Source organism: Callorhinus ursinus, unplaced genomic scaffold (assembly GCF_003265705.2).
Source record: "Callorhinus ursinus isolate GAN/ISIS: 27379988/994484 unplaced genomic scaffold, GSC_fseal_2.0 scaffold25, whole genome shotgun sequence".
In the NCBI taxonomy this organism is placed as follows: Eukaryota; Metazoa; Chordata; class Mammalia; order Carnivora; family Otariidae; genus Callorhinus; species Callorhinus ursinus.
In genome coordinates, this window is record NW_027397087.1 from 23,789,956 (window position 1) to 23,817,857 (window position 27,902).

General features: G+C 44.9%; 1 protein-coding gene across 3 annotated transcripts in view; it reads left to right on the plus strand.

Moving 5' to 3' along the window:
- AQP9 (aquaporin 9) overlaps positions 1-27,652 on the plus strand; it is a 41,925-nt gene extending 14,273 nt beyond the window's left edge. For 2 of the 3 annotated variants that reach the window (XM_025883995.2, XM_025883993.2), the window contains exons 2-6: positions 11,147-11,273; positions 16,359-16,496; positions 17,877-17,995; positions 20,667-20,884; positions 25,486-27,652. In XM_025883995.2, the coding sequence (XP_025739780.1) occupies positions 11,231-11,273; positions 16,359-16,496; positions 17,877-17,995; positions 20,667-20,884; positions 25,486-25,660 (693 nt within the window). In that variant the 5' untranslated portion in view covers positions 11,147-11,230 and the 3' untranslated portion in view covers positions 25,661-27,652. Of the gene's footprint in view, positions 1-11,146; positions 11,274-16,358; positions 16,497-17,876; positions 17,996-20,666; positions 20,885-25,084; positions 25,311-25,485 lie in introns of all 3 variants that reach the window. The other variant, XR_003210532.2, reaches the window with a different exon arrangement.
- The last annotated feature ends 250 nt before the right edge of the window (positions 27,653-27,902 follow it).

Below are 27,902 nucleotides of genomic sequence, written 5' to 3' on the forward strand. Positions count from 1 at the left end.
GAGTCACATCAACTGAGTAGATATATGAGAGGTAGGATGTGGGGCTTCTGGTAACATATACCTACAGCCTGGGCTGGAGGGCCAAGGTTTGCCGAGACTATGCTGGCAGATTGGCATTTGTTCTCCTTCCTCCCCCGTTACAAAAAGCAAGATGTTTGTAGGAGTAGGGGAACCTCTGGCAAAACCCCAAAGTGACTCCTGCCTCAAGAAAGGGGACTGGGTTTTTGGTCTCGCTATCACTGCCACCTTAGATGAAGTCATGCCCGTGGTCAGTCCTTTATTTGAAGGTTGCCACAGATTCTCCCTCCAGGAACTGAGAGGCTGGGCTACCTCTCATCCCAGAGATGTTATCACCATGCCATCTGTGGGGCCAACAAGTCACTGGCACCAAAACTCTTCCCAGGACTTCAGATGGGAGTCGGTAGCCCCAAAACTCATTGACACGAGGCAGGTCATGTATATGAGTGAAGTGGACAATGTATGTCCTGTCTTAGGATGCATCTGCCGCCCAGGCTCTCTCCACTGTGGCCAAGTAGGAATTGGGTGGGTTTTTATCAGATTTTCAAGTTTTCTAAAAATGGTCAGAAATCAAAAGTTCTATGCAATTTTTCTCTTTTTAAATACTGGCAACAGTTTCTAAAATAATAATAATTTTAAAAAAGCACGGTGTAGGCCAAACAAACATATTTCTGAGTCAATCCATCCCACTCATAAGCTGTCTTCAGCCATGGACCACCAGTTTGTGACTCTGCTCTAAGGTGTCCTTAACTGCATTCTACACAGACAAAATATGCTCACCAGAATAGGGAAAATGGAGAGACTGTGAAGGTCTAAGCCTTCTGTTCAATATCATCTGTTTATAAAAGGCTTGGCTATGGGAAATCTAATTCCTGCATGCGAGATTGTTGTCCTTTTCTTTTCCTGTTCTAACACCTGGCAAAACTGATTGAGGCAATAGTGTGAAAACCATTTTTTTTAAAGATTTTATTTATTTATTTGAGAGAGAGAGAGCAGGAGCAGCAAGAGGGGCAGAGGAAGAGACAGACTTCCTGCTGAGCAGGGAACCCAACATAGAGCTCAATCCCAGGACCCTGGGATCACCACCTGAGCCAAAGGTAAATGCTTAACTGACTGAGCCACCCAGTTGCCCCGTGAGAAAACCATTTTTATTTCAGGAAGTATCAGAAGAGAAATCTTGATCTCATGTAATTTTAATCAAGTTTCTCATGAAGCCAATCTGTCATGTGCATATATTAATATATCTGATTTAATAGTATTATGTCAGATGATTCAAGAATTTGGGGAGACTTAAATGTCAAAATAACCATCATCTAGTTAGTAAGGCAAAATTACAAAATCACGTCTTCATGTACACTTTCCCTAGGCATAAATGCTTAAGGCATTTTTTTTTTAATGACAAGCCTACAATATTAAATAACAGTACCACCCTTCATCCATACTTTTCCTACCAGTCTGTGAGCTCTCAAAAGGACCTGGGTCTGATTTTTTTTGCATCCCTGCTACCCCTGGGCATCATGCATGTCACTGAGAATATTTGAATGTACCTATATATGGAGGAATAAATGAAGAGCGGAAGGAATGGCTGGATGAATGCCAAATTCCAATTAGGGCTACTTGTAGAATTGAGGATCTTAGTTTCCTCCAATTTTGCTTTTTGAAAGACAGACTCATAAAGCACAAATCTGGACAAACTACTTATTTGGCTTAGGCACAGTTGAGGGCAGTTTAGTTTAAGTGAAAAAAAAACACAACCTTTGGACCCAAATGTTAATTTTAGGTTCCAAAAGATCTTTTCACTAGCTGTATGTCCTCCGGCAAATTACTTATCTCAAGGTTTCTTTGGATGAAAACAGCAGAGTTTTCCTCCCCCTCAAGTTATTATGCCGACTAAAAGACAGTGTTTGTAATGTGTGTGTGTATGTATGTGTGTGTGTGTGTAAACAAATCAGTTTATTTATTTATTTATTTTTAAAGATTTTATTTATTTATTTGACAGAGAGAGAGAGAGAGAGAGAGAGCACAAGCAGGGGAGTGGCAGGCAGAGGGAGAAGCAGGCTCCCCGCCGAGGAAGGAGCCTGACGTGGGGCTCAATCCCAGGACCCCGGGATCATGACCGGAGCCGAAGGCAGCCGCTCAACCAACTGAGCCACCCAGGCGCCCCAACAAATCAGTTTATTTAAACCCAAAACAAATCAGTTTATTTAAAATACAAATGTTGCCCCAGATATACTCTCTTAATGCTGACTTCTGTCTGGTGAGCATTTACATTGAATGACAAATTTTCTACTGAAGGATATTTTTCATTTAAAATACACTGCTTACCTATTTCTAAGAAGACCAGCAGCAACGTACAAGGTCAACAGCCATATATGACTCACATTCTTGGGTCCCATTGTTGCTGCCCATGTGACCCCTAGCAACCATGCCCCAGACTGGCACTACTGGATTAAAGCATAATAATTTCCTAGAAAAGTTTTCAGGAGAAGGGTAATAAATAAGTACTAGCCAAGTGAGCTTGGAAGCTACTGGGGCATTTTATTCTCAGTGGCCACTTTAGTTACTTCTTTGGCTCTGGTTAAAGGGACAAGCGGGAGTGGGGGAAACGCTTGGCTTCTCGGGTCTTGGTGTTGGGAACAGATATGAGTGCTAGGAAGTCCCCAAACACTGGCTGGTGCTGCCGGAAGTCTGTTTGACTCGTGAGTGTGGTTCATCTGTGCAGAAAAGGCCCACCCCACGATTATCTCAGCCCAGTCGCTTCCAGGGCCAGGCAGGTTTGGTCATCATTAGGGGCATGAGTGTGCCGGCTGCTGCTGACCACAGAGTTGGGAGACACTCTGAGAAAAGGAGCGAGCCAAAAAGAACAAGAGGAAAGGGTCTGATGGGCTTTCTGGTGTAGTATTCTCCTGGTGATTGCTCAGTCATCTAGTGGAAGCCGTCTGTGCAGGGGGAGCTAGGAGGCAAGCAAATACTACTCAGTGAAATCGGTCTTGCGTAAACCAAAAAGCTGTGCTGCATCACCAGCCTGTCTCACTGACCTCTGAGAAAGAAGGCAAATGGGGCTAAAGAGGATGTTTCCCTAGGTCATTGGAAGCTTTGGTGAGAAAGCACAAGTGCTGGGTATTTTTCTGAACCAGAGTGACCACATGTGTCGTCACCAGAAAATGCACTTTGTCTTGGCGCAAAATCCCAGAACTACAAGAAGATTCCCAAACGAGCTTCATCTTCAGTCCTTTCTCCGCAGCCCGATGCATCTGGTTTACAGTGCGGGTAGGGTAGATGGGTAGATGGGTAACTGACAGCTCTTGGGTCTCCCAAGTCCTTCAACACTCCCGGACAGCCCTTGTAGCGTGCAGATGGGAAAGCTGGTGGCCTGACCCCACATTCCGTGGGACCTCGCTGGTCCCCCTGAATATTGCCATGAATTCTTGGGGCTGTTGGTTGTCTTGGATGACCTCTCACTCCATCCAGTGTGTAATGGTTAAAGCACAGGCCTCCGAGTAAGACAGACCTGGGATCAAATCCAGGTTCTGTCTCCTTTGTTTTTATTATGTAACCCTGGAGAACTTGTTCGGCTTCTCAGCCTCCATTTGCTCATCCATGAAGCAGAGATAGTGATGCTGTCCTCCTCTCCCGGGGTGCGCGGGCATTGGTAGGATGAAGTGATACAGGGAAAGCACTTCGCCTGGGACCGGGCACAGAGAGCATCCCTGGTGTTTGTATTTCTTTACCCATACTGCCCTAAACAGATAAGTACAGACACTAAACATGTCATGCAGCCTTAGCTCCAAAGTCCATGACAGTACTGGCCAAGAAGCCCTTTCAACTGTTCTTTCAGTATCCACTAATTCTGAGAACGCTGAACTGTGGAAGACATGTACTATACAGGACATGTTATCCTTTCCTTCTTTGGACAATGTCTGATGAGCACAGAGAATTGCAGACCCCTTGCAATAATCACAAGGTCCCCTGGTGGTCCCTGGCCTCACGTTGCAGGCATTTGCAAACATTTTCTAAAGAATCCTTGGCCTCTGTTAACTACTGCTTTCCCAAAGGGCTCAGTTTTTACATATTGACTAAACAGATACTTGTTCAGTGTCTATTATACACTGTGTACAGGGTTAAGAACATCTTAGTTTGCACTTTAAAGGAGGTAATAGATACCCAGGGGATTTGAGAACGGTCAAATGAAATAAAATTTGTGGGCTTATGATTCTCCCCAACCCAGCATTTGTTTGTGATAATCACTTTACCTCTTTAGGTTTTATACTGTGTCCAGTAATCAGCTTGTCATAGCGGTCATGGTTCAACTGGGAACTTCCCAGCAGCCCAGCTGAGATTTCTTAGAAATTACACCTCCCATTTCTCACATCCTATCCCGTTTCTATTGAAAAGAAATTTACACAGGGTTTCCCCCCCCCCTGCTTATGTTTAGATATTTTAAGATCTTATTTTTTATTTATTTGACAGAGAAAGACAGCGAGAGAGGGAACACAAGCAGGGGGAGTGGGAGAGGGAGAAGCAGGCTTCCCCGCCCAGCAGAGAGCCCGATGCGGGCCTCGATTCCAGGACCCTGGGATCATGACCCGAGCTGAAGGCAGACGCTTAATGACTGAGCCACCCAGGTGCCCCTGTTTAGATATTTTAATATATTCCATCAGATATTGTTTGAGCATGGAATATAAAGAAGCATGAGCTGCTGCGGTGGACATTACAGTCTTGGTAGGGTGACCCGAGGCAAGGTGTTATGTAACGAAATGCTATTGTAAAGACGTAGCAGAAGAAGCAGAAGAGGTCTCTGAGGGCTTAAGTTGTCAAAGGAAAGCCCCACAGAAAAGGCAGGATTTTAGGTCAGTGTCAAGAATACATTGAGTTTGGTTGCAGAAAGGGACAGACAGAGAAGGGACGTACTGCTAGAAGATAGAGCATGAGCTGGTGTGCAGGGTGGGAATGAGTCTCGTGAGCTCAGACAACTCAAAGTGACTGGGATGCCAGGGCAGCTGATGCAGATTTATGCTGGAGAATACTGGGCATAAAGTGGATGGGGTCACGAGGCAAGACCCTGGAGAGCCCTGAGTACCAGGGGGAGGGGCTTGTGCTGCCATTTCCCGAGTAATGGTAGGGGGAGCAGTGTGATGAGTCGTGCTCCCTCTGGCATGGTCACTGAGTGGGGAGACCCTGGGGGTGGGGATGCTGGTTGGGGGCTGCAGAAAAAGCCTCCAAAGATTTGGGAATAGCTGGCTATGGGTGGCAAAGGGAGAGAAGAGGAAGGAATACCAAATGATTCCAGAATGTTTGCCCTGGGTGAATGAGAATGACTAGTCAGCCAGTCAGTCTTTCGTAGGAATTCTGCCTTTCAAATGTCCTTCTCGCTTTTCCACGGAAATTCTTTCTCCCGTTCCTACCATGCATGGCGCCTGAGAAGAACAACAGTATTTGCCCTCTCCTCTTTCCTAGTGTGGCTTTCCCACCAAAAGCATTAAAATCTCACCAACTATGAAAGGACCCAGCTTTGGAGAGGAATCACGTGTAGGCAAAACACCCTGAAGCTCCTGTCAGCTTCCCACTTCCCCTCTTCTGCAAATTTTGATCCTATGACTAGGAATGAAACCGCAACTATTTCTAGTATCTGTCACAGATGTGGTTTGCTCCCTATTTTTATTGCCACTCAGTGAGTCAGCAGTTAAGTTCATGAGTCCCTTTGTCTTAACTTATTCACCCTAAATTGGGGGTTTCCTTTTGAGTTTATACTAAAAGCAACAATATCCTGCACTTGCCATTGCCCTTTGTTGTTTAAATAGTGCTTTCATTATTGTTATCCCATTTGAACCTTTACTAAACTATCCTACGAAACAAGCCTGTCTGATATCATTAGTATCTTTTAATAGGTGATCAAGCTGATACTGAGAAGTGTCATTTACACAGACACCGGCTGTCATACCTAGAAATAGCACCTAGAATCCCGTTATTTAGTTCCCTCCAATATACTAGATGCTGTTACAGAGACAAAGACGTTTCATACAGGATCTTGAGTACCTTATAAAATTGGGAAAACCGGGCATAGATTTGTACAGTTTAAGTACATCCTGTACCTGAGTACCCCACTAGATGGCAATAGAAGCAATGAGCAGAAGGTACAGGATGACTTACCCCGTAGTAATGCCATGCACGAATATGGGAGGATTGTGTCCATTTCTGGGTTCTGTGTTTTAAAGGGGATGCTGACAACCCAGAGCTTGACCGGGTGAAACTCACCAGGAATCAAAGATGAAGGGACAGGCATCCAGGAAAGAGAACTCAGAGAGGACTTCACACTCCCTCCATTTATTGGAAGGCCTGGCATGTGGAAGAGGCTTATGCTTTATGGTCCCGAGAATGGGCCTAGAGCTAACAGACAGAAATTACAGGAGAGAGGATTCCAACTTCATGTAAGGAAAGACACCCTAGGCACTGGAACAATAAAAAATATATAGAACAAGCTGCCCGATGTGGTAATGAGCTCCCTATGTCTCACAGTAATCCAACACAGACCAGATGAACACCTATTTAGGATGTTGTAGGGAAAATGCCTATATCTATCAGACCAAGTATGTTTGCCATTGAGTTCAGGACCAGTGTAGCGTTGAGGCTGAGGAGAGAGCATTGTGCTGGGTTTGAGACCACAGGCTCTGGAGACTCCAGAGTTCCAAGACTCCTTGGAACCAATCCATGGGGTTGTGAAGAAGCCAGGCCACATGGAGAGGCCATTTGTGGGTGCTTTGGCCAGCACTCCAGCCAAGGCATCAGCTGACAGTCAGTATCAACCACTAAACACATGAATGTGTTAGCCTTCAGATCATTCTAATCCTCCAACTTTGAACCATCACATTTGATACCAAATGGAGCAGAGATGAGATGCCCTGCCCAGCCTTGCCCAAATTCCAGATTCGCAAGCAAAATAAATGTTATCATTTTAAGCCACTAAGTTTGGGGGGTAGTTACGTAGTGCTGGGTAACTGGGACACAATGTTTATGTGATATTCTAAATTGCCACCGATCTTCAAGGCAACTTACAGGTGCTGAGTCAAGTAGAAGGTGGTTTTATTTGCAGAAAGGGGATTGGTGGGTTGGGCTGATGAGAAAAGAGAAAGTATGGTGAAGCTGTTGGGTGAATATGAATGAGAGATGAATGAGGAGCTTTGGAGGCACAATGAAGGGCACAGTGAGAACTAGATCCATGATTTGTAATAACCTCCCTCCCCTACATGGTCCTGTGAGTTTTCTAACTCCCCTGGAGAAGGAAGATAAATTGAGCAGATGCCAGATCCTGACAAGAAGGGGGAAGAGAACTTGAAGGTATGTAGATGGCCGGCACAGGTGGACCTGGGAAACACAACACCTAAGGAAACAGAATGAAACAAAGTAGGCCAGCATATTGTTTGCTGTTGGTCTGGAAAGGAATCTTAGAGATTGTTTTCTAGATACGGAGGCCAAGATCCGGCACTTGGAAAACAACTAAGCACTAATTGTATAGTACGGACAGTACAACTGAATTTCGGAGAACACAGGTTAGGTGTGACGAGAGTATGAATGGGTGATGGATCCACAACAGCTTTCCAGATAGTGGGACCAGAAAATTGAGACAAGCTGGATATGATAATAGGCTCTTTCTGTATCTAAGAAGGGGAAAGGTAGGGCAGTTTGTTTAAAGGTTAGGGCAGGAAATCATGTTGGAAATTCTCTCAGTAATACCATGAAGGACAGTTCTCTCATTTTGGAAGGGGGAAAAATTACACCAGGCACAAAGAAGAAGGAAACCAGAGTGGGTGACAATTCCCCAGTGATCTGGCCACGGTACTTTAGGATATCCAAGCTCTGCCTCCCTGGTGCTTGGATGCAGGTGGGAAGAGGCAGGCAAGGGATGATACCAGAAGGTGGTATCATCATCACCTCATTACCTTTCAGGCTATAATAAATATATTTTAAAATTAAAAAGCAATCACATAAATCTGGGCTGAAATCTTCCAAGTGGCAATTTCCGATGAAGGTCACTGGAGTGCCCACACTGTTCATTTCTCCTCCTTCCTTTCCTGCAGCGCACTGCATCAGTTATCCTCCTGAGGAAAGAATAAAAAAACAATTTCAGCATCTAGGGTGGAAGAGGAGAGTGTTAATTGTTGTGAAATTTGACAGGGGGGAAGCCTCCCTGAACCCGCCGGGGCCATTTAAAGCTTTTCTGCCCCCTCTAGACTAGCACAGGTGCACGCGCATCAGACCTCAAAAGAGGGAAGACGTTTATATAGAAAGCAGTAATACGTCAGGACTGGCCCATGTCTGGATGTGTCTCGTCTTACCCCCAGTTGTCAGGACATGTCATGTCGGCTGTCAGTAACATTTCATTCCTCTTTTCAGAAGATGCAGTCAAAATGCCAGTTAGCGTAGAAGTTGTGCATGGGTCGGTTAATTGCCTTGAAATTAAAAAGAAAGACACCAAAAAAAAAAAAGAGAGAGAGAGAGAGAGAGAGAGAGAGAGAGAGAGACACCAATGTGGTGGTGGTTTTAATTCAGAGAGTTACTAAAATAGATAGGGATTCTAGAAAAAAATTAGGTCATGTCTAAGTGGAATTGATAGGCCATGAAATGGACCCAGGTGATGTTCTTGAATAGGGAAAAGGGAACATGTTACTAGTACACCCTTAGTTAAGATTCCCTGTAGGGTCTGGAGCCCAGCCTGTGCATGTGTGTTGTGTAGCCAGCCCAAGGGCTCCCCTCAAGATGTCAAGCCCACCTACTTAACCCTACTGTCTAGCAAGTGGAACTAAGATGAGGCAATGCGTCTTAGAACTAGGGATTACAGAAGCTGTTGAAAGATCAAGATAATTTCTCTGCCTTCAGGGAGGAATAATCTAAAATCATTCTATATGTATTAAATTATTGTTCATAAATTATATTTCTATGAAAAACCTCACAGAGGCACCCAGGGGGAAGCTATTTAGAATTAATTCATCGCTGTCAGGAAATTGTTCACATGTAACCTCTCATACTTCAGGCTCAGATTTCCTTTTTCATCCTTTTGTGGAGAGACGCACAGTGGCTGGTTATTATCTTCATCCACCTTCTTAATCTTTTTTTCCTTACATATATTTGCTTCTGAAATCTTTCCTCATATGCCCTTAAACAATATTCATTGCCTGATGTTGAGCCCTTCCTGAAATCGGTTGCTTTCATTATGAAACCAAGCTGGTCTGTGTATTCTGGAAAAAGTTTGGCCAATTCAACACACAGAGAGCTATGATTTAATGATCCTGTGTTCCAGAACTCACTCCTCCAGGACCACACTCACCCTTTAAACCACAGCATGAGGATGGCTGATGGCCATTTATTGTCTTGTTACTTTCCTACCAGACTTGCACGTGACTATTCTGTCTTTCCCAATAACAGTTCCTCACCAAAGGTTTCCTTCATGGCCAGGATTAAATGGTTTTGACTGGTTGTTCAGTGAGTTTATAGGACCCATTTTCTAAACGTTGGGAACTACATGGTGCTACAGTCAAAATGTTTCTGTCGCCACCCCTCCCGCCCCAAAATTCATTTGCTAAAAACCTAATGCCCACAGTGATGGTATTAGAGGTGGGGCCTTTGCAAGGTGACTAGGTCATGAGGGTGGAGCCCTCATGAATGGGATTAGTGCCCTTTTAAAAGACTTTCAAGAGAGCTCGCTCGCCCATTCTGCTCTGTGAGGATGCAACAGAGAAGTCTGCAACCTGGAAGAGCACCCTCACCCGACCATGCTGGCATCCTGATCTTGGACCTCCAGCCTCCACCTATATCCGTTCAGTATAAGCCACCCAGTCTATGGTATTTTATAGTGGTACAGACTAAAACACATGGTTAAAAAGAAGAAAAAAGATAAGCAATGAAAAGTTTTCTTCCAGTGTCTGCCCTGGCCATCTAGCTGCCCCACCCCCCCACCACAGAGTACAACCCCATTTCCTGCTCTTTTAGGTTCATAAAGAGGGCTCATGCATATAAAAAGAAATACATATAACGTGTTTTGAATACAATTGGCAGTGTGCCTTAACACTGTTCTGCATCTTTTCTTAAAAATTAAGAATACCTATGGGGGCTCTTTCCCTCTGGGACACACAGACCTCCCTCATTCTATGATATAGCGGCAGAGCACTCTGTTGAGTAGATGTACCATAAGATATTCATCCCAACCGTTTCTGAATACTGATCCCATTCTCCACAGTACCCTCTACAGCTGAAGACTGTGGCAGACTCACGATCGCACTTCCTCTTCACTGTACACCTGTTTGCAGAGTGCTTCCTGTGAGCACAGCTCCATGCTCAGTGCCAGAGGGAGTACAAGCAGCAGTGAGTTTGGCAGTCTCTGCTCCCTCGGAAAGGACAGCCTCCGCAGGGACAAAAGACATGGAGATGAGGAGGGCTTGATTGCCAAGTCTCTCCTCCTCCCAGTTTGCCTCTGTTTGCTTGCACATCAGGCGTTCTTTCCCATGGCCTTGTAGGTGGTACCTGTGGCCCTTCCACTTGCCGGATGTGCATCTGATTGTAAGCCCAAAACGGCTTGCGCTGGGAACTTCTAGAGCAGAGCTTGCCAGCTTCCCTCCAGGGACCAGGAAGGAGACCCACCGGAGTGCAGTGAAGTGACTGAGCCCACACAGGCTTTGTTTAAAGGGATAGACTGACCCCTACTCTGCCCCAGGATATTATTTCCTTGAGGCTGCTAGATCTTCTGATTGATTAAAAGGAACTGGCAGGTAAAAAGTACACGGGATCTTTCTGTGTTACTTCTTACAACCTCAAGGGAATCTACCACTGCCTCAAAATAAAAAGTTTGATTTAAACTAAGAGCCAGAACCCTGGATCAGTGCGTAAAACTACCTGATTGACAAGTGGGGAAAGAATAACACTGCCGGCCCAGCAAAACCCATCTGTATGCCTGATACAGCCTCGGAATCACCATTTGCTATCTGTGCTTGGCTGGATCCTTATAATTTGATTTGCATGAAGTTGGAGGCAGCCCAATCCGTGCACTTGCTTTAAGCATATTTCTTATTTCTGTGACTTTCCATTGTCTTCAACAGTGGCCTTCTCCACTTAGTTACTGAGCTTCCTCTCATTCCAGGTCCTTGGATGTGGCTCTGTCGCCCAAGCTGTCCTCAGTCGAGGACTCTTTGGAGGAATTATCACTATCAATGTTGGATTTGCCATGGCAGTTGTAATGGCCATTTATGTGACTGGGGGTGTCTCTGGTAAGTAATAGAAATAACAGCGGCCGTTCATTCAGCCATTCCAATGTGCTAGCACAGTGTTGGGGGCTTTACATACCCCAGTTTATTTGGACCCCAACAACCCTGCAAGAATATGTATTTAATTCTGTTTTTATAGATGTTAAAATCAAAATGGCCAACAAACAGTAAGTGACTTGTGCAAAAGCAACATTTAGCAAGAGACAAGAGATGAGGGTTAAGATTCATAACTGGCTGATTTTTTTTTTTAATTTTATTTATTTATTTGAGAGAGAGAGTGAGTGAGCATGAGTGGAGTGAGGGGCAGAGGGAAAGGAGGAAGCGGACTCCTTGCTGAGCCGGGAGCCTAGTGAGGGGCTCGATCCCAGGACCTTGAGATCATGAGCTGAGCCAAAAGCAGACACTTAACCCACTGGGCCACCCAGGCACCCCTGACCTGGCTGATTCCTAAATCGAACCACTGCATCCTGTTCTTCATCCATCAGTATGATCTTTGGCCTATTTCTTCCCCATGCTTGGAAGTCATTCCCAGAGACCCTGTGCAGAGCCCAGTGAAGATCACTCCAACAGAGACAAGTCTCTGGACCTTTACCCACAACAATCAGAAAAGTCTAGGCCACTTGCAAAATGGCTGGTGCTTTCGGGGAAGTGCAGGTCTCATCGAGCAGTGCTCTTGGTTGAATTCCGCCCCAAGTGGGGGACTGATTAGAACCCATTCACAAAGTTCTGAGAAGCAAAATGAAATGATGCGATTTAATGCAGCCTGGGAACTCAGGAGAGGTCTGTGGAAATGATGCAGTTCTCAAACGTGCTCAGAATCTTTCAGCAGCCGGGTCAGAACACTAAGGCAAGCCTGCTGAGCCTGAAGGAAGAAAGGGAAGCCCGCGCGGGGCCCTGTGCGACCTGCTGTGCATACTCTGTCCCCTTTCTCTACAGTAGCGCTCTGCCACAGGCGTTCCTGTCTCCATGCCACCAAGAAACCTGGAGCTCCAAGAAATTGAGAAAATGACGAGTCCCCCAGCTGGTAAAGAAGCAGAGCAAAGACTTGACCTAGGTCTATGTGACAGCAAAACTCCCGTCCCCACCATTACACAGTGTTCGCAATGGTCTATTATGGGAAGGGCGTGACATTACAAGCAGGGCCTTTGGGCAGAACAGTCCTGGCAGAGGAACCTGCAGTCAAGCTGGCAGGCCTGGTGACAGATGCTGCCACTGGAACACTGAAGAATGGTTGCCCAGACCCCCTGGGAGCCCCATTGGACTGGGCACCTGGAACAGTCACCTGCTGGCTGCCACCTTTCTGTAGCGCATAGACTCAGATCCTGTGGCGGTCCAGGTTAGAGATGGCTGTGTGTGTGGTTTGTTTGGTATGAGCAGTGTTTATGTTCACACTCTTGTCGAGTCTTTGCTGTGATCCCAGCACTCTAGTGCCTACCTAAACACCAGAGTAAGCAGGGGACCATCCTAACTATAGTGCAGGCCTTGGCAGCAGACAGATCATAGGCGTGGCCTAAAGCACACTTGCAAGACGCCCCACAGCTGCCCCCTCTGTGCTCCCACTACGTTCACACAAGGCTGGTGGCCACAAACTGGGGAATATAAATGTGGGCATATTTTTTAGGTAGAAACACGGTTTGGGAATATTTAACCTGCATAATACCCTGACTTGAACATCATCACATATTTATTTAGCAGAAATTGGTCCCAGACCTTACCAGTGTAGGTAATAGCTTTCATCACCAATGTGGCCCATATCTGTCTGTATCTATTGATATAGTCGGGGATTTGGGCAGTCAACATAGGAAAAAAAAGGGAAAAGACCAGCAGAAAGAGGAAGAGAAGGTGAGAGATGGCGTGAAGGCATCCCATCTGGGCCCTGAACTGGGGTTAAGCCCCTGTGCTCAGAAGGGTGACAGCTAGAGCCTATGGGACTATTTCTACTAGAGGTTCTTTCCAGTTGAGGGTTAAGAGCCGACCTGTTCATGAGAGTCTGTGAGATCCCAAAATATATGTAGAGCAGTTTCTGAGCCTGGCTGATACAAGGCAGCATTGGGCTGGAAAGGAAGCTTATCTCCCCATCTCTGGAACCTAGCGCTGTTCAGCTCCTTGAGGACTGGTGGCTTTGGGAATGCACAGAGACCACACACCAGGCCACCGTTAACACCCAGGCAGACATCAGTATTGGTTTCAGCAGCCACAGTAATGGGACGGGAAGACTGTGGGGGCGAGGAGGAGGTGACTTTCTCCTTTGGCTGCAGCTAACATACTGGTTTGCGAGCACATAGGAGGCCCTCTTTGAGGATCCCAAAAATAACCATTGTACAATGGGCATAAACATAAATAAGATCCCACTTTGTGGTCACAGACTGGTGACGTCAACTGACATCTGGTTTTGCAATATACAACATGACCTTTCTGGAAGGAACTTACCACACTGTTCTTCCTTGTGAACATGCCAGTGGCCTGCCCCTCAAATCTTGCCGATAGGAACTCACGACTCCCCCATTAATGATGCAGCATCCAACATTAAGTGTTTATGCTGCCTCCTTGTATGGTGGCTGTTTGTGATGTAACATTGTTTAAGCCATATAAATTCTCAAAAAAGCAAGAGGGCTTTGCATCATGACAAATAAAATATTAAGGTTGTCTCTATCGCAGCATGGTCTGTGAGCGTGGGAAAGGAGGAGGCTTGCCCAGAACAGCACCTTGAAAGTGTTCATTCTGCTCACGTAAGACTTTCACCTCCGGCCAGGAGGGCTCCAGCTCCACCCTGGGCTCTTCTTATGAATCATCTGATCTTCACAACAACCTGGACAGAGCGAAGACTTGAGGGCGGCGCTCCCCAAGTCCAGCACTCGTGTTCTTTCCACTACACTGCTCTGCTTTGTCCGGCAGTCAGCCAGGCGGAGCACTCATCCTGCAAGGAGAAATCTTCCTGTTGCTCTGCAAGGCACCCTCCTGGACACACCCTCTCTGATTCCCAAACAACTTTCCCTCTCAGCAGGCCTTCATAGTCCCGGCTGCCCTTGAATAAAGGCCTCTGATGATTTATTGACTCAACTTTCATATTTTAAACACCTCCTGCGTGGCTTGCATTGTGTAAAATCCGAGATGAAGAATGAGCACCCTGCCTCAAGGTGCTTATGAGGGGCTACAAACCAGAAACCTACCTGTAGGAGGTTTTATTTTGGAAGAGGAGCCTGCTAAACACATAACTCTCAAATTGCATGGACTCGTCTGAGGGGAGGTGTTTTGGATCGGGGCTGATTTCTTACGGCTGATTTCTCTTGTCCTTTCACACGGGATCCCTCTACGCAGGCTGGGTGGCAGCGCCTCTCCACATAGCCTCTGGGAATAGAGAAACAGGGCTGGCTTCGGGAACTTTCCATTGCCTGGGTACTCCTCTCTCCTAACCGCTGTTCCCAGCTTGCCTAGTAAGTGGTGCTCCTGCTGGTCTCCAGAATTGTGGCTTTCTTAGATTTAAAAGTAAAACAAACCAGTTGAGGTGTTTGTAAGGCTTCAGGAAATCACCCATACTTTGATATATTGGCATTTTTTCCCTCATATTAGCCCCTAAATGGCAGGGGCAGGTGAAGAAAGGACCCTGTGGCTTAGCCAGCAGTGAGAACCACTACCTGCCAGCCCACTTTGGTTTAGAGACTTAAGAAGAGCATTGCTTTCTTCACAGGGGGAGACTTTCCAGAAGCAGCCTGACCTACAGGTTCTGTAGAGAATCAGATGGTGAAGTTTCTTTTTCTGCTCTCCTCCTCCTTCTGCTCCTTCATCATCATCATTATCATCTCTTGTTCACAACTATGTCCCCACCCCAAAGGTCCACATTTCAATGTGGTCACATTGACAGTGACTCTAATTCACCCTCCACACAAAGTGTACTCTTCAAATGAACATCTTTCATTTTTAGGAACTAAGCCCATATGCACTCAAAGATGATATTTGAAAAAAAATTTTTTTTCTGCCCACTAAGGCAGGGAAGGCTTATAAAGATGGTGAAGGAGGTCTGGAAGTGGTATAACACAGAACATAGACTCTAGAATTCATATCAACCTGCATTTGAATATCCCATTTCCACTACTTAACTAATCATGTGGCCTTAAAAAAGTTGCTTAACTTTTCTATGCCTCAGTTTCCTCACCAGTTAATTGGAGTAATACCCATCTCACTAGGTTCTTCTAAGGGTCAAATGTATATAATACCCCAATAATAATGTATGGCACGTGTTTAGTAAATGTTGTTGCTGTTACTAGCAAAGCCGGCTGGGGTATTGGTGACCTACCACTGAGCAAACCCATTATCTGATCTGGTGACTAGATGAGAAACCAGGAGGCTGATTTCTCTAGCGGGAGTTTAGGTTGCGGTGTTGGAAGTGTTGCTACGTTTTGTGTGTGAGAGAAATACATGGTTTATGCAGAGGAACTGAGCAGAATCCACTCAGACACTGTGATCACCTCAAAGTAAATTGAGCCCCTTACCTGAGTGAGAGTCACAGCCCACCAGCCAAGGTTTATTTTCCCTTAGACATCTCTTTTCCGTCTTAAGATTGTTTTATATCCTCTGGACGTGGGCTGAGGAATTGCTAGATGCAGATTTAAACCTTAAACAACATATTGTATAAATATATTGACTTAAAAATATATTGAAGTTAACAGTTTATACCCATCTCTTTGAGGTTATTGTTTTATACATAGATAAAAGCCTGGTAGATAGATGATAGCTGGGTAGAGGTCCATTGATGGTAGATAGAGATAAAAAATGAGCCTCTTGAGTACAAGTTTCTTCCCATATCTGACTCCCTTTTCAGAAACCTGAACTTCCTAGACAGTGTCTAATGATGCATGTGGGTTATTGGTCTGCCTTTCCTCCCCATTCAAACACAAACACACACACACACACACACACACACACACACACACACACATGCACACTCACATACACTTAGGCCTCTGTCTCTTCACACAGTTCCCTACCTGGAAGGCTGAGTTCTGCCTGAGGTCTCTAGATAAGGTTTTCTGTGTAATAATTCTCCCTGGCCTCTTGCTAACATCCCTAATCCTCTGCTCTTTCTTGTAGGTGGCCACATCAACCCAGCTGTGTCTTTTGCAATGTGTCTCTTTGGACGAATGAAATGGTTCAAATTTCCTTTTTACGTGGGAGCCCAGTTCTTGGGAGCCTTTGCAGGAGCTGCAACCCTCTTTGGCATTTACCATGGTGAGTAGGTCCCCGAGCCCAGAGGTTAGGGAGAGCTGGCCATAATTTGGAGGTCAGAATTACTTGCTAGGAAGAGCTGAGATAAGGCAAGAACAGGGAACTGTTCCACAACTGGCGGGCAGTTCTAAGAATTCGAAGTTCTGAATGATGGGGCCAACATTATCATTAAGACAAATTCATGAAGCCTTTTTCAGAAAATGGTCACAATTTAAATGGAGGGCAGAACTAGAAGTCTATCTTTAGGTCCATTCAGTACTACAGTGTGACCTTGCACAAAATAAGCAATAGGCCAGTGGCTGCTCCACAAACTTTCTCTGACTTGGCTGGGAGAGAGGGTGTTGACTGGTAGCAAAAGTGATGATGATTAAGTATTCAGAGAAGGAATCTGGAACAAAGTCTTTGAAGGAAGGGGCACGGTTGAGAATAGGCTAGGTGGAGAATCTCTTCCACATTCTGTCCAACAACCAGGACCTCTGTTCTGTAACGGTCCTGGGAGAGAAACAGTACTGGCGATCGAAGACCCAGACTTTAATTCTGTGCTGTGTCAGTAAGTAGTTGGGGGACTTACATGTAAGTCATCTGACTCTGTCATTCTCAGTTCCCTCCTCTGAAAAATAAGGGACTTGACTTCTAAGACCCCTCAAACTAAAAATCTTGAGATGGCATGAAATCAATGGTTGAAGTAATTCCTTCTGTCTAACCCAAGGTAAGTCTCAGTACATTAGGACTCTCAAACTGAAGCTTCTAGGAGCTAGAATTTAAGAACTGTGCCTTCAAGAAATACTTTGTGGTTGGAGACTTCTTCCCACAGAATGTCCTTCTGAGAAATAGAGCTTAAGAGGACTGATGGAAAATCTGAGACCAGATCAGAAACTCAGGAGAGCCAGCTGCTGTGGCAGGAGAGACCTGGGGTTGGCATTGGCTGTGTCGAGGACTGTGGTCTCCCTTGAACTAAGGGCATCTTCGCTGTACCACAACACCCTCAATTTCTGGACTGGTATTAGGGGTTACTGAGAACCCCCTGGGATTCATGAATTCTACCTACAGTAGATTGAAGCTCCACCTTGCCATTTGGTTGACCTCGAAAATTCCAAGAATTCCCCTCCAAAAAATTAGTTCCCCGGACCCACTGGCTAAGGATGGCTCAAGTGTGGAGTGAACCATGGAGGGCAGCCAGGGCTTTCTATCTTTGACCCGACATCCTAGAATTTCTCTGGGCATCTCTAAAACTGCCATGCTATGAAGTGAGGAGAGGCAAATGGTGTGGATCTGCTAAGCTGAAGCTGAGTGTTGGGTTGCAGTTGTTTAGCACAAGACTGGGCATAGGCTTCCCTCAGCTTTGCCCAGAGAGCACTAATGTGAGAGTTCTTTCTTCCATAGACGGACTTATGGCCTTTGCTGGTGGAAAATTGCTCATTGTGGGAGAAAATGCAACAGCACACATTTTTGCAACATACCCAGCTCCATATCTGTCTCTGACGAATGCGTTTGCAGACCAAGTAAGTATCATTTAACAAAGATCAAACTTTGGTGAAAAGATATGATCTAATAAGGGGAATGCACAGGAGCATTATAGTCCATCAAAAAGAAAAGGCTGTGTTTCCAAAGTCAGAGGTCACTAGGCATACCGCAAGCATTTTTGACAAGTTTTTCCCTTTACCAAAGTTGATACCACTAAAAAAGTTTTCTGCTTCCTCTTTAATAGATACACTTGAGGGTGCCTGGGTGGCTCAGTTGATTGAGTGGCCCAACTCTTGATTTCAACTCAGGGCATGATCTCAAGGTCATGGGATCAAGCTGGGGTCATCGGGCTCCTCACTGGGCGGAGAGTCTGCTTGAGATTCTCTCTCTCCCTTGGCCCTTCCCCCTGCTCTCTCTCTCTCTCTAAAAATAAACAATATAAATCTTTAAAAAATATGCATACACTTGTTTCACATTGGTTGAGGTCCAGAAAAGAGTGGACAACTGGACATTTCAACCCCTAAAGGGGCAAACAGAGTTTGCTTTCTGATCACTGTCTCTTCTGTGCTCTGAACATGGAGGCTATAAGAAAAGACATTTCTATCTCAATTCAAGGACTGTGAAGTGTGGCAGTTGAGCCTAGAGTATCACTGACCCTCTGTGTCTCCTCAGTTGCATAGGTTTATCTAACCTCTCGAGGTAGCTAGAAGTGTCTCTGCCCTATGGACATCTAAACAAGCTGCACCCAGACATCTGTGATGTAGCCAATAGCACAGTTCTTCTGGTCAATTTGTGGCAGGACGAACACTGTCAACCTGATAGCCTCTTCCTCCCTTACTGCAGCCCAAAAAGGCTGCTGGTCAGCCTGGAAGGAAGGAAGGAGGGAGGGAGGACATCTCCAGCAACTCCCAGTTGTTCTCTTGTGATCACGATGGGGCTGCGTAGAGTGGACATGTGTATAAAAGGGATCTTCCAGATTGCCAACTCTGCCCACCTCCGTTTGATGGATAGATGAAAAAACCATGCCCTCATGCCCTCAGTCTTTTTCCTTTCCACTTTGATCAACAAACCAAACAGGCAACCAACAAGTCTTTCTTGAGCCTTCTCTGTATGCTCAGCCCTGTGTCTGGAGCTTGAGGGACTGACAAGTAAACGCGAGTCATAAAGATCTGAGATTTGGAGTCTGAGTGTCTGAATTAAAATAACAGTTCTGTGCCAACTCCCTGAGCAACTTTAGCTAAATTACTGAACTCTGGGGGTCTCGTAAAGTGGGGATAATATGAGCACTTATCAGATTACTTTGTAAGGACGAAGTGAATAATATGAGGAAAATGCATTGTAAACAGTCTCTGCCCAGGAATTTTGAATCTAGCAAAAAACAAAATGAGCACCTGAGGACAAAAGGAACAATGCAAAAGTGAAGACAATTAGATGGGAAACTGGACTGTGGGAATCACATTGGAACTGAGAGCCTAAATGAGCTGGGATGATGAGAAAAGTTTTGGTGGCAAAGATACAGAGAGATGTAGCTGCCAGAGAAAAAGGAATGTTCTCATAAGCTGAAAAAACAGAAGGATAGTATTCAAATGAAGTAGTTTAGGGTTTTATACTCTATTCCATACTGGGAGTATTAGACTCATTTCCAAATGTCACAGTTCAAGAGGGCATACTACTACAAGAGAGGAACCAAAAGCTAATGATGTCACACAACAATGAGTGGAGAATGGGGATGTTTGTTCTAGAGCAGGTGTGTGTGTGGGAGCTGTGGGGCTGGAGGTGATGGGATGGACTAGTAGCTTTCAAAGAGTTGAAGGAATGTCAAGTGCAAAAGAAGTTAGGCTTGGTATGTACACCCTCCATGGAGATTTGGTGGAAGTTAGTACATAACAGGTGCTCAATAAATATTACTATACTTACATATTAATTATATAATATATATACACTAATATTTATACACTAATTATAAAATATTTAGTCCATGAAATTATGGTGAGATAAAGTTACACCCAATAAAAGGAAGACCTTTCTAGCAAATGGGGCTGGGCTATCTCATTAGAGATTTCTCATGTGAATTCAGGTCCTTTCCATTAGAGGTAAGAGAGAAAGAAGGCTGACTTTCTCTCTCTCAAACCTTGGCTTTCATCGAAAAGGACAGTATCTTCATTCCTTTTGAAAGTGGCATGTGTCATTCTACTAGAAGAGCCTGAGAGAACTGGTATCATTTCCCTAATGTTTAGTACTGTTTGCCTTTTTTCATTACAAATTAGTTTTTCCCACTTCTTTCTTTCTTAATTCTACTTTTCTCTTATGAATTTTCTTTTCATTTCCTTTGCCCACGTATCCACTGATGTCTCACGTTGTTTTTCTCACCAGTTTGACTGAGCATCTTTAACCATTTTGCCAGCCGGCAGCTTGCCTTTCTGTTTAGCGGGATGGTAGCTTAGCAGGATAGTTGTAGTCAAGCTAGTAGTCTCCAGAGCCGAACTCTCTGGGTCCACACCTGACTGCCACTGGGTAGGTGACCTTGGCACGTCACTAATGTGTAAATGATGCTAGCCCCACATCTAGGATTGCTGTGATGAGAAGAGAGCCTGGCACAGTGCGTGTTAGTTATTACCGGGTTTGTTTTTAACAAGAGGGAGTGAATTCTGAGGTGGGTGAGTGAGCAGAATACAAGTTAAATCCTTTGTGCATTTTCTCTGTCCCCAGGTAGTGGCCACCATGTTCCTCCTCATGATTGTCTTTGCCATTTTTGACTCCAGAAACTTGGGAGTCCCCAAAGGCCTAGAGCCCGTTGTCATTGGCCTCCTGATTATTGTCATTTCTTCTTCCTTGGGACTGAACAGTGGCTGTGCCATGAACCCAGCTCGAGACCTGAGTCCCAGACTTTTCACTGCTTTGGCAGGTTGGGGGTTTGAGGTCTTCACGTAAGTAATGGCGGTGTCGGGGGAAGAGAGATTCACGCTGTGCCTCACTGGGAAGGGCTGTGCTTGGACCGGGGAGGTCCGGGAGAGTTCAGTTAGGAGCATGGAGATTAAGTGCATGCTCTGGTCATCAGTGTGGATTGTTTCACTGACAATTTGTGATTTGGGGTGTGGGGGAAGGGGGAGACACACATGGACACAGATAAAGAGAAAGAGAGTGGGAGAGAGACAGAGAGAGGGTCCAGGTAAATTCAAAAGAGATAGGCCTACCCTATATAATAATAATAAATCCTCAGTTAGTAGATGGCTTTATGTGAGTATTTTGGTTGTATAGGTTGTCTGCAGATTCACTTTGTGATAAAGTTGCACCTAGAATTTCCATCTTCTGATACGACTACTGGGCTCTTGCTAGTGAACCATGCTATGCTTCACTCATTCAGCAGATCTTTACTGAACACCATCTGTGCTGTGGTCACTGTGCTACGTAAGGAGATTTCAAAATCAGCTAAAACACTAGCCTTGAGCAATATAGTAAGGGCTCTGGCAACCCCCAAAACAAAGTGCTTAGTGAACGCAGACAAGAGAGTGACTAGCTATGCCTCAGAGGTTGGGAAAGGCGTCACCAAAGAAGTGAGGGCTGAGTTGGGTCTTGAGGTATGAGTAGGAAATCCCTGGTGGAACAGATATGAAAGAGAGCCCATGCACAGGAAATGGCAAGACGCCATACTTTCTACCTCAGAATGTGCTGAGGAAATACGTCAACTGTTGGTACCAATCTTCCAGGACACACTGTGCCCATTTATTCCTTCCCACTTTTGCCCCATGCAATCACAGTGGTCTGTCCCCACCCACTTAGCACATCTCTCTGTGGGAAAGGAACTTACATTGGTTCATCAAGTAACAGGGCTCTAACATGGAGAAAGAGAAGTAGGAAAGACACGTGTGAGGAAATTCTAGTGATATTTGCTGTGAGAAAAGACTTGAATGTCCCTAAATGCTGACCTGTACATATAATCATACACATGTGATGACTTATTTAAGTGAAAGTTTGGGTTGTCTTCACCAGTGTGAAAAAGTAGCTATTAAAATAACTGACACCAGTCATATCACCACCACAGACAGGGTTGAGAACTGCTAGAATGTAAGCATCCTGAGGACAGGGACCTGGCTGCTTCCTCACCGCTGCCCCCAGAGTAACAAGACCAGGGCTTGGCATATACAGAGTCTCAGGAGACGTCAATAAAGTCTGAATGAAAGAATGGGCAAATGCTATGTGCCTGGCATGTCCTAGGAGATGAGAAATACAAAGAAAATCAAGCAACATCTCCTATCTTTAAGAAACTAATAATTCAATGAGTTTTCTAGACCAGTGGTTCTCAACCAGAGGTAATTTTTTCCACCCAAAGACATTTGGCAATGCCTGGAGACATTTTTGGTTGTCACAACTGGGGAGGGTGGAGGTGAAGGTTATTACTGGCATGTAGTGGGTAGAGAGAGGCCAGGGACACTGCCAAGCATCCTACAGTAGCCAGGACAGATCCCCACAACAAAGAATTATTTGGCCAAAAATGTTGAGAGTACCACGGGTGAGGAGCTCTTGTTCCAGAATGATTACCGCTAGGACATGAAAAGGTTGAACAAAATGTCCCCAACTAAGAAGGTTCTTTTGTATCCTCCTGATGGAGAATGAAAAACATGTCAGAAAGATTCCCAGAGCCCAGAATTAACCTGAGTTTCGTTAATCCCACCTCCCCGAGCCTCAGTCTAGGAGACTGCTGCCCCCACAGCCAGGTCACCTCTGTTAGCTTCACACAGACCCCTGGAACAAATAGACCTCGAAGGCCTCCTTTTGAGCCCTGTTTTGTGACTCACCCAAAGCTCTAGGAGTGGTGGTGCTTCTAAGATCAATAGAGGGCTCACCTGTCCTCCCTTGGCTTTAAGTATATGGTAAGAGATCATGTCTGTGGTCTACTGCCAGACCAGCTCCATGTCCCTCTGTGTCAGGGTCTTTTCCCTTCGTGCATTCGTTTATCCACCCCTGCAGCAACCTGATCTCTTGCTCAAGGCCCCCGGGCTGGAGATGATGAAACCCAGCTGCTGCCCTTCTGCTTCCTTTGTGTTCTGTTCAGCGGGCTCAGCATAGGCGCTTGCACCAGTTGAACCTGCCTAGTGCCATTAAGGAGATTTGACTCGTTAACTCAGGCACTTGAGAGGTTTGCAGCTCCAAATTTAGGAATTACGGGGGTGGAAGTAGGGGCATTTTATAGTATTTGGACATGCTTAAATGGGGGACAGAGAGGAGATTTCAGGCAGAGAGGATCTGTTTACAAAGACGGAATGTTAAACTAACAAGTGATCTCGTCTAGCTGGAAGGGTGCGTGGAGAAGGCTGGAAAGGACAACTCGTGTCGGATCACAGAGGCTCTAGACTCCCAGAGTGAAAGACTGGGGTCTGGGTTGCTCCCTCTTCCATAGATTATGGGAAGCAATGGAAGGATTTAGAATAGAAGTTTGACATGCTTAGAACTCCAATTCACTAAATTAATCTGACATCACTACATAAAATGGATTAAAAAGGAGAGATAGAGGAGCAGAAACCGGTTAGGAAAGAGCTGGCTGGCTGGTGATCTTCAAAACTTCCCAAGAAAATCTTGGAGGGATAACCGATCTCCAGGGTGTTCCTAGATCGTCCCACCCTTTCGGGGTTCCTCATCCCTGGTAAGCATCTCAGGAGATAACCCTAGCTTGGTGTCAGATAAGACCAAGACTGCCTAACTCTCGGGTCCCCACTCGTCCCTGTCTGGCAGGCAGTGAGGATGACCGCGGGTGGGGGGGGCACCAGAGACTTGCCCTGACAAGGGCAAGTCAATAGACCCTGGCTGACTCTGGCTCTTCCCTTAATTAGGAGGTTTTCCATCTAAGCGCTCTCCACGAATTCACATTAAGGTGTTAATGACTTCATGGATGAAGGATCTCAGGGATATTGTTAATATTTTAAATAGTTGACCCAAAGGAATGAATCCCTGATGGTGGTGCGTACCTTAAGCAAGTAACACAGACGTTGTCCTGGCATCCCCCAAATCACAGCATGCGGATGACACTGTGGGCACGTAAGACCCGGCCAGGCAGGAAGCCACGTGCGAGGGCCGCCATGTCTGAGCTGTGACCCTGGTACCACATGTTCAGCCCTGAGAGTCCGGCCAGTGAAAGAAGGACGTGAGTCCTGGCAGATACCTGGGACCCGAATCTGTTAAAGGACAGTGAGATTTGCGGTTAAATCACGATGAGAGAAAGGAAATGAGAGAAAAATAAGGGGGCTTATACTTGTTTCATGTGTTTACCAAAGAGAAGGCTCCTAGCTCTTTAAAGCCCATGTGCCTCTCATAGGAAAGCCCTCCTGGATTGGGGGGCTCGCCCCTTCTGGGTATGGAGAGCAGGCAAGTGCAGTGTCCTCTCTCCTTCGTAGTAAGAGTGACATCTGGTGGCCGTGGTGCTCAACCTCAGGGCTCTGCCCTGGAGCCTGAATTCATGAGCTAGGATTTCTGGGGATGATCCAGGTAGAAGGGATCGCCATGCAGAGGGAAGAATGAGGGTCAAGAGCAGGGCTTAGTTCCTTTATTATCCTTTCTGATTCAAATGTGATACAAACAACAGGCCACATGGAACATATATATGGTTATTAAGCATAATGATAAAAAGAACAGCCATGAGCATTTCCCCAACTGTGAAGTCCTCAATATACGCGCGTGCTCCTGCTCTTTCCTCTGCCTCCTCTGCATTATCCTCAATGCTGGTGTTTATCATTCCCCTGCTTTAAAAAAGTCTTGTCTGAAATGTATAAATCCTTAAATAATTTTAGAGTATTATTGTACAATTTTGCTTGCTTCTGAGCTTCGTGGTCCTTCCTATGGAGTTATTTAAATGGATTTCCTGTCTCCGGAAAAGATGGTGGCAATTTACGAAGGCACCTGCTTTCTCCCAGAGCTATACTTCTAGTATAATGTACTGTCATTGAGGACTTCTGCAGAAGACAGGGAATCATGGCAGAAAAGCCTTATCAGAGAGTAGCTTGAAGCTGTGACCTCAAAAAGTCAGCATGAAATTAAATTATATTTAGTAGGTAATTCATATGTCCACCTTTCATTTTTTAAATTCATTCATTGACAAACATTCCTGATTGTTTATTCTGTGATTGCCCTCCTAGACCAACGTTATCCAGGAACCTCTCCACACCCTTCCATTTGTAATCCCCAGGACTCATCATTTCAGGATGAGGGAAAGGCAGTTCCTGAAAAATCGACCAACACTGTCCCTAGATGCCTTCAATTCTGACAGTGGGTTCAGGGACTCCCTTTCATGAAAGGAAAATAAATGGGACATATTCTCTCACGAGTACTAATAGGACAATGGAATAGATCATCTGAAATAAGGTATATGAAAAATCTAGGATGATGCTTGTGAAGCACAGTGAATGTCCTTATACTTAGCTCTTGCTGAATTAAAAGGGAACCATGAGCATGAGAAAGATGGGCTTGTTAGTGAATGGCTAGTAATACCAGGGGGAAGATCCAAGTGGTGTGTCACTAATTTCTTGTTTGATTTCAGAGCTGGAAATAACTTCTGGTGGATTCCCGTAGTGGGTCCTTTGGTTGGCGCTGTCATTGGAGGCCTCATCTATGTTCTTGTGATTGAAATCCACCACCGAGATCCTGACCCAGACTTCGAGACAGACCAAGCTGAGGACAAACCAGAAAAATATGAACTTAGTGTGATAATGTAGTAGTGTGCTCAGTTCAGGTCTACAATTGGCTGCACTAGTATTCTCTTCAGAAAAGATGGCATCCAGGGGCCTGTGTTTTCATAAAACTAGGGTGGAATCCACCCAATTTCCTCTGCTAGCCATGTGAGGCTCCTAATTGTAAAAGCATTCAAGGGAAAGTTTGTAAATGCTGACCTCTTCTTCACCGGTTTCCCCTAGAATAGCACTGACTGTCCCCTGAAATAGCCTTATCTCCTGCTCTGCTTGTTTCATCCTTTGATGAGAATCCTTATTACTAGGCGAGCACTGATAACTTAGAACCTTGACCATGGACTTATTTGGATGATCTCAGCTGCACGACCTATATGAAAAAGCATTACGAAAGCCTTGTTTCTTCCACAAAGGTTATGTTTTGAGTATCAACCAAAACTAAATTGAAAGACAAAAACTGTGATTTCAATTAATATGTCCATGAATTAGGGAGCTAATAGGTTAACTCTGTAGTTATGTTGTGCCACTATATTGGTATAAATACAGATATTCTTCAAACCTAGAGATACAAGAATCAGTAGAATATGCTGGAAAGCACAGGGGAAGGACACTGTGGCATTCAGAAACCTCAGGAGACAAGATAAATTTGGGAAACCAAATGGCATTTTTTAATGGAAACCATTTATCAGATTAATCTCTTGCTCTTTACATTTTAGAGGGCACCAATTAATTTTCTTGTCTTTAGTATATAATAACCTAAAATACAACTGTAACCTCAGTCAGGAAAATTACATCACCCTGTATTTTTAACTCAAATGTACTTTCCTAATTGTCCACTTGAGGACAGGCATTTGACAAGTTAAGTCAGTGTCTGCACTCATCCATTATTCCACACAGGCCCTAGAAGCCAAAACTGGAAGCCATGGGATCCTGGTCTAGTGGAATCTTCAGGATGGAAGGTCCCAGGAAAGATAGTATTACCTTATTGGGCTTTACAATTCACAAAAACACTTTCACCTTTATTATCTAATTTAATCCTCATAATGACTGTCCGAGGTAAATGCCATGCTGCCCCAATTTTTCAGATAAGGAAACAAAGTCTTGGGGAAGTTAAGTGAGTTGCCTAAGGTCACATGGAAGGTTGAACCTCGTCTACTGCATCGTACACCTTTCAGAAGATCAGTAACTGGCCAAGAATCTCGGCCAGCCCTCCTTGGCCGGCCAGAAGACATGGGATTGGCAGCTGCCAAAATGTGTACACCTTCTGGATATAATGTTCCTGGGATCCTAAAATATAAAGACCTTCATCGTGTGTGTTTTTTTTTTCTTAACATGTAATGTATTATTTGTTTCAGAGGTACAGGTCTGTGATTCAACAGTCTTACACAATTCACAGCGCTCACCATAGCACATACCCTCCCCAGTGTCTATCACCCAGCCACCCCATCCCTCCCACCCCCCACCACTCCAGTACCCCTCAGTTTATTTCCTGAGATTAAGAATTCCTCTTATCCGTGAGACTATCATGTGGTTTTATTCCCGCTGTTACTGAAACACTAACAAAGGAAAGAGGTTGCAATTTGGTCATATTTTTCATGTGTTGATAAAACATTATCAGAATGCCTCCCTCCTTAGCCCACCCTTGCTCTTTCTAAATCTCACGCCTCCTTCCCTGCCAGTCAACAAGCATTACATCTGGGGAATTTCCCATTGGTCGGGCTCTTCCCTGTGAAGTTCCCTAATTGATGTCACTTTGGTGACAAGTCTCTGAGTTACAAGCACCAGAGAAATTGCTCTACATCAAATGATGCACCTTCAGTCAAACTGTTAAAAAGCCCAGCATTCCCAGAGGTATCCAGGTTCCCAACTGCTTTGTGATGATAACAGAACAAAAAGTAATTGTGAAATGTCTCCAGTGGCCTATGTTCTATAATCTACCAACATGGAATTTTTTTTCTTGCTCTGAAACTACCTGGATATTTCCTATTTGAAATAAAATTGGTGGCCCTTTCTTTTTTTTAAGTTTTTATGAGTATTATGACTGCTAAGTACACATATTTATCCTATGTCAAATTGAGATCTCTTGGGGAAGTTTTAAAAAAATACTAAGGCCCAGTTAATCATTTGTAAATATTGCAGTGATTCAAATGTGCAACAGAGGTTGATAACATTGACTTGGTTAAATTACATATGTCTAAGCCTTCTTTGAGAACCATGTCTGGTGGTGGCCAGGTGATTTCTGGTAGGATTCTCAGGCTTAGGATCCTCATAG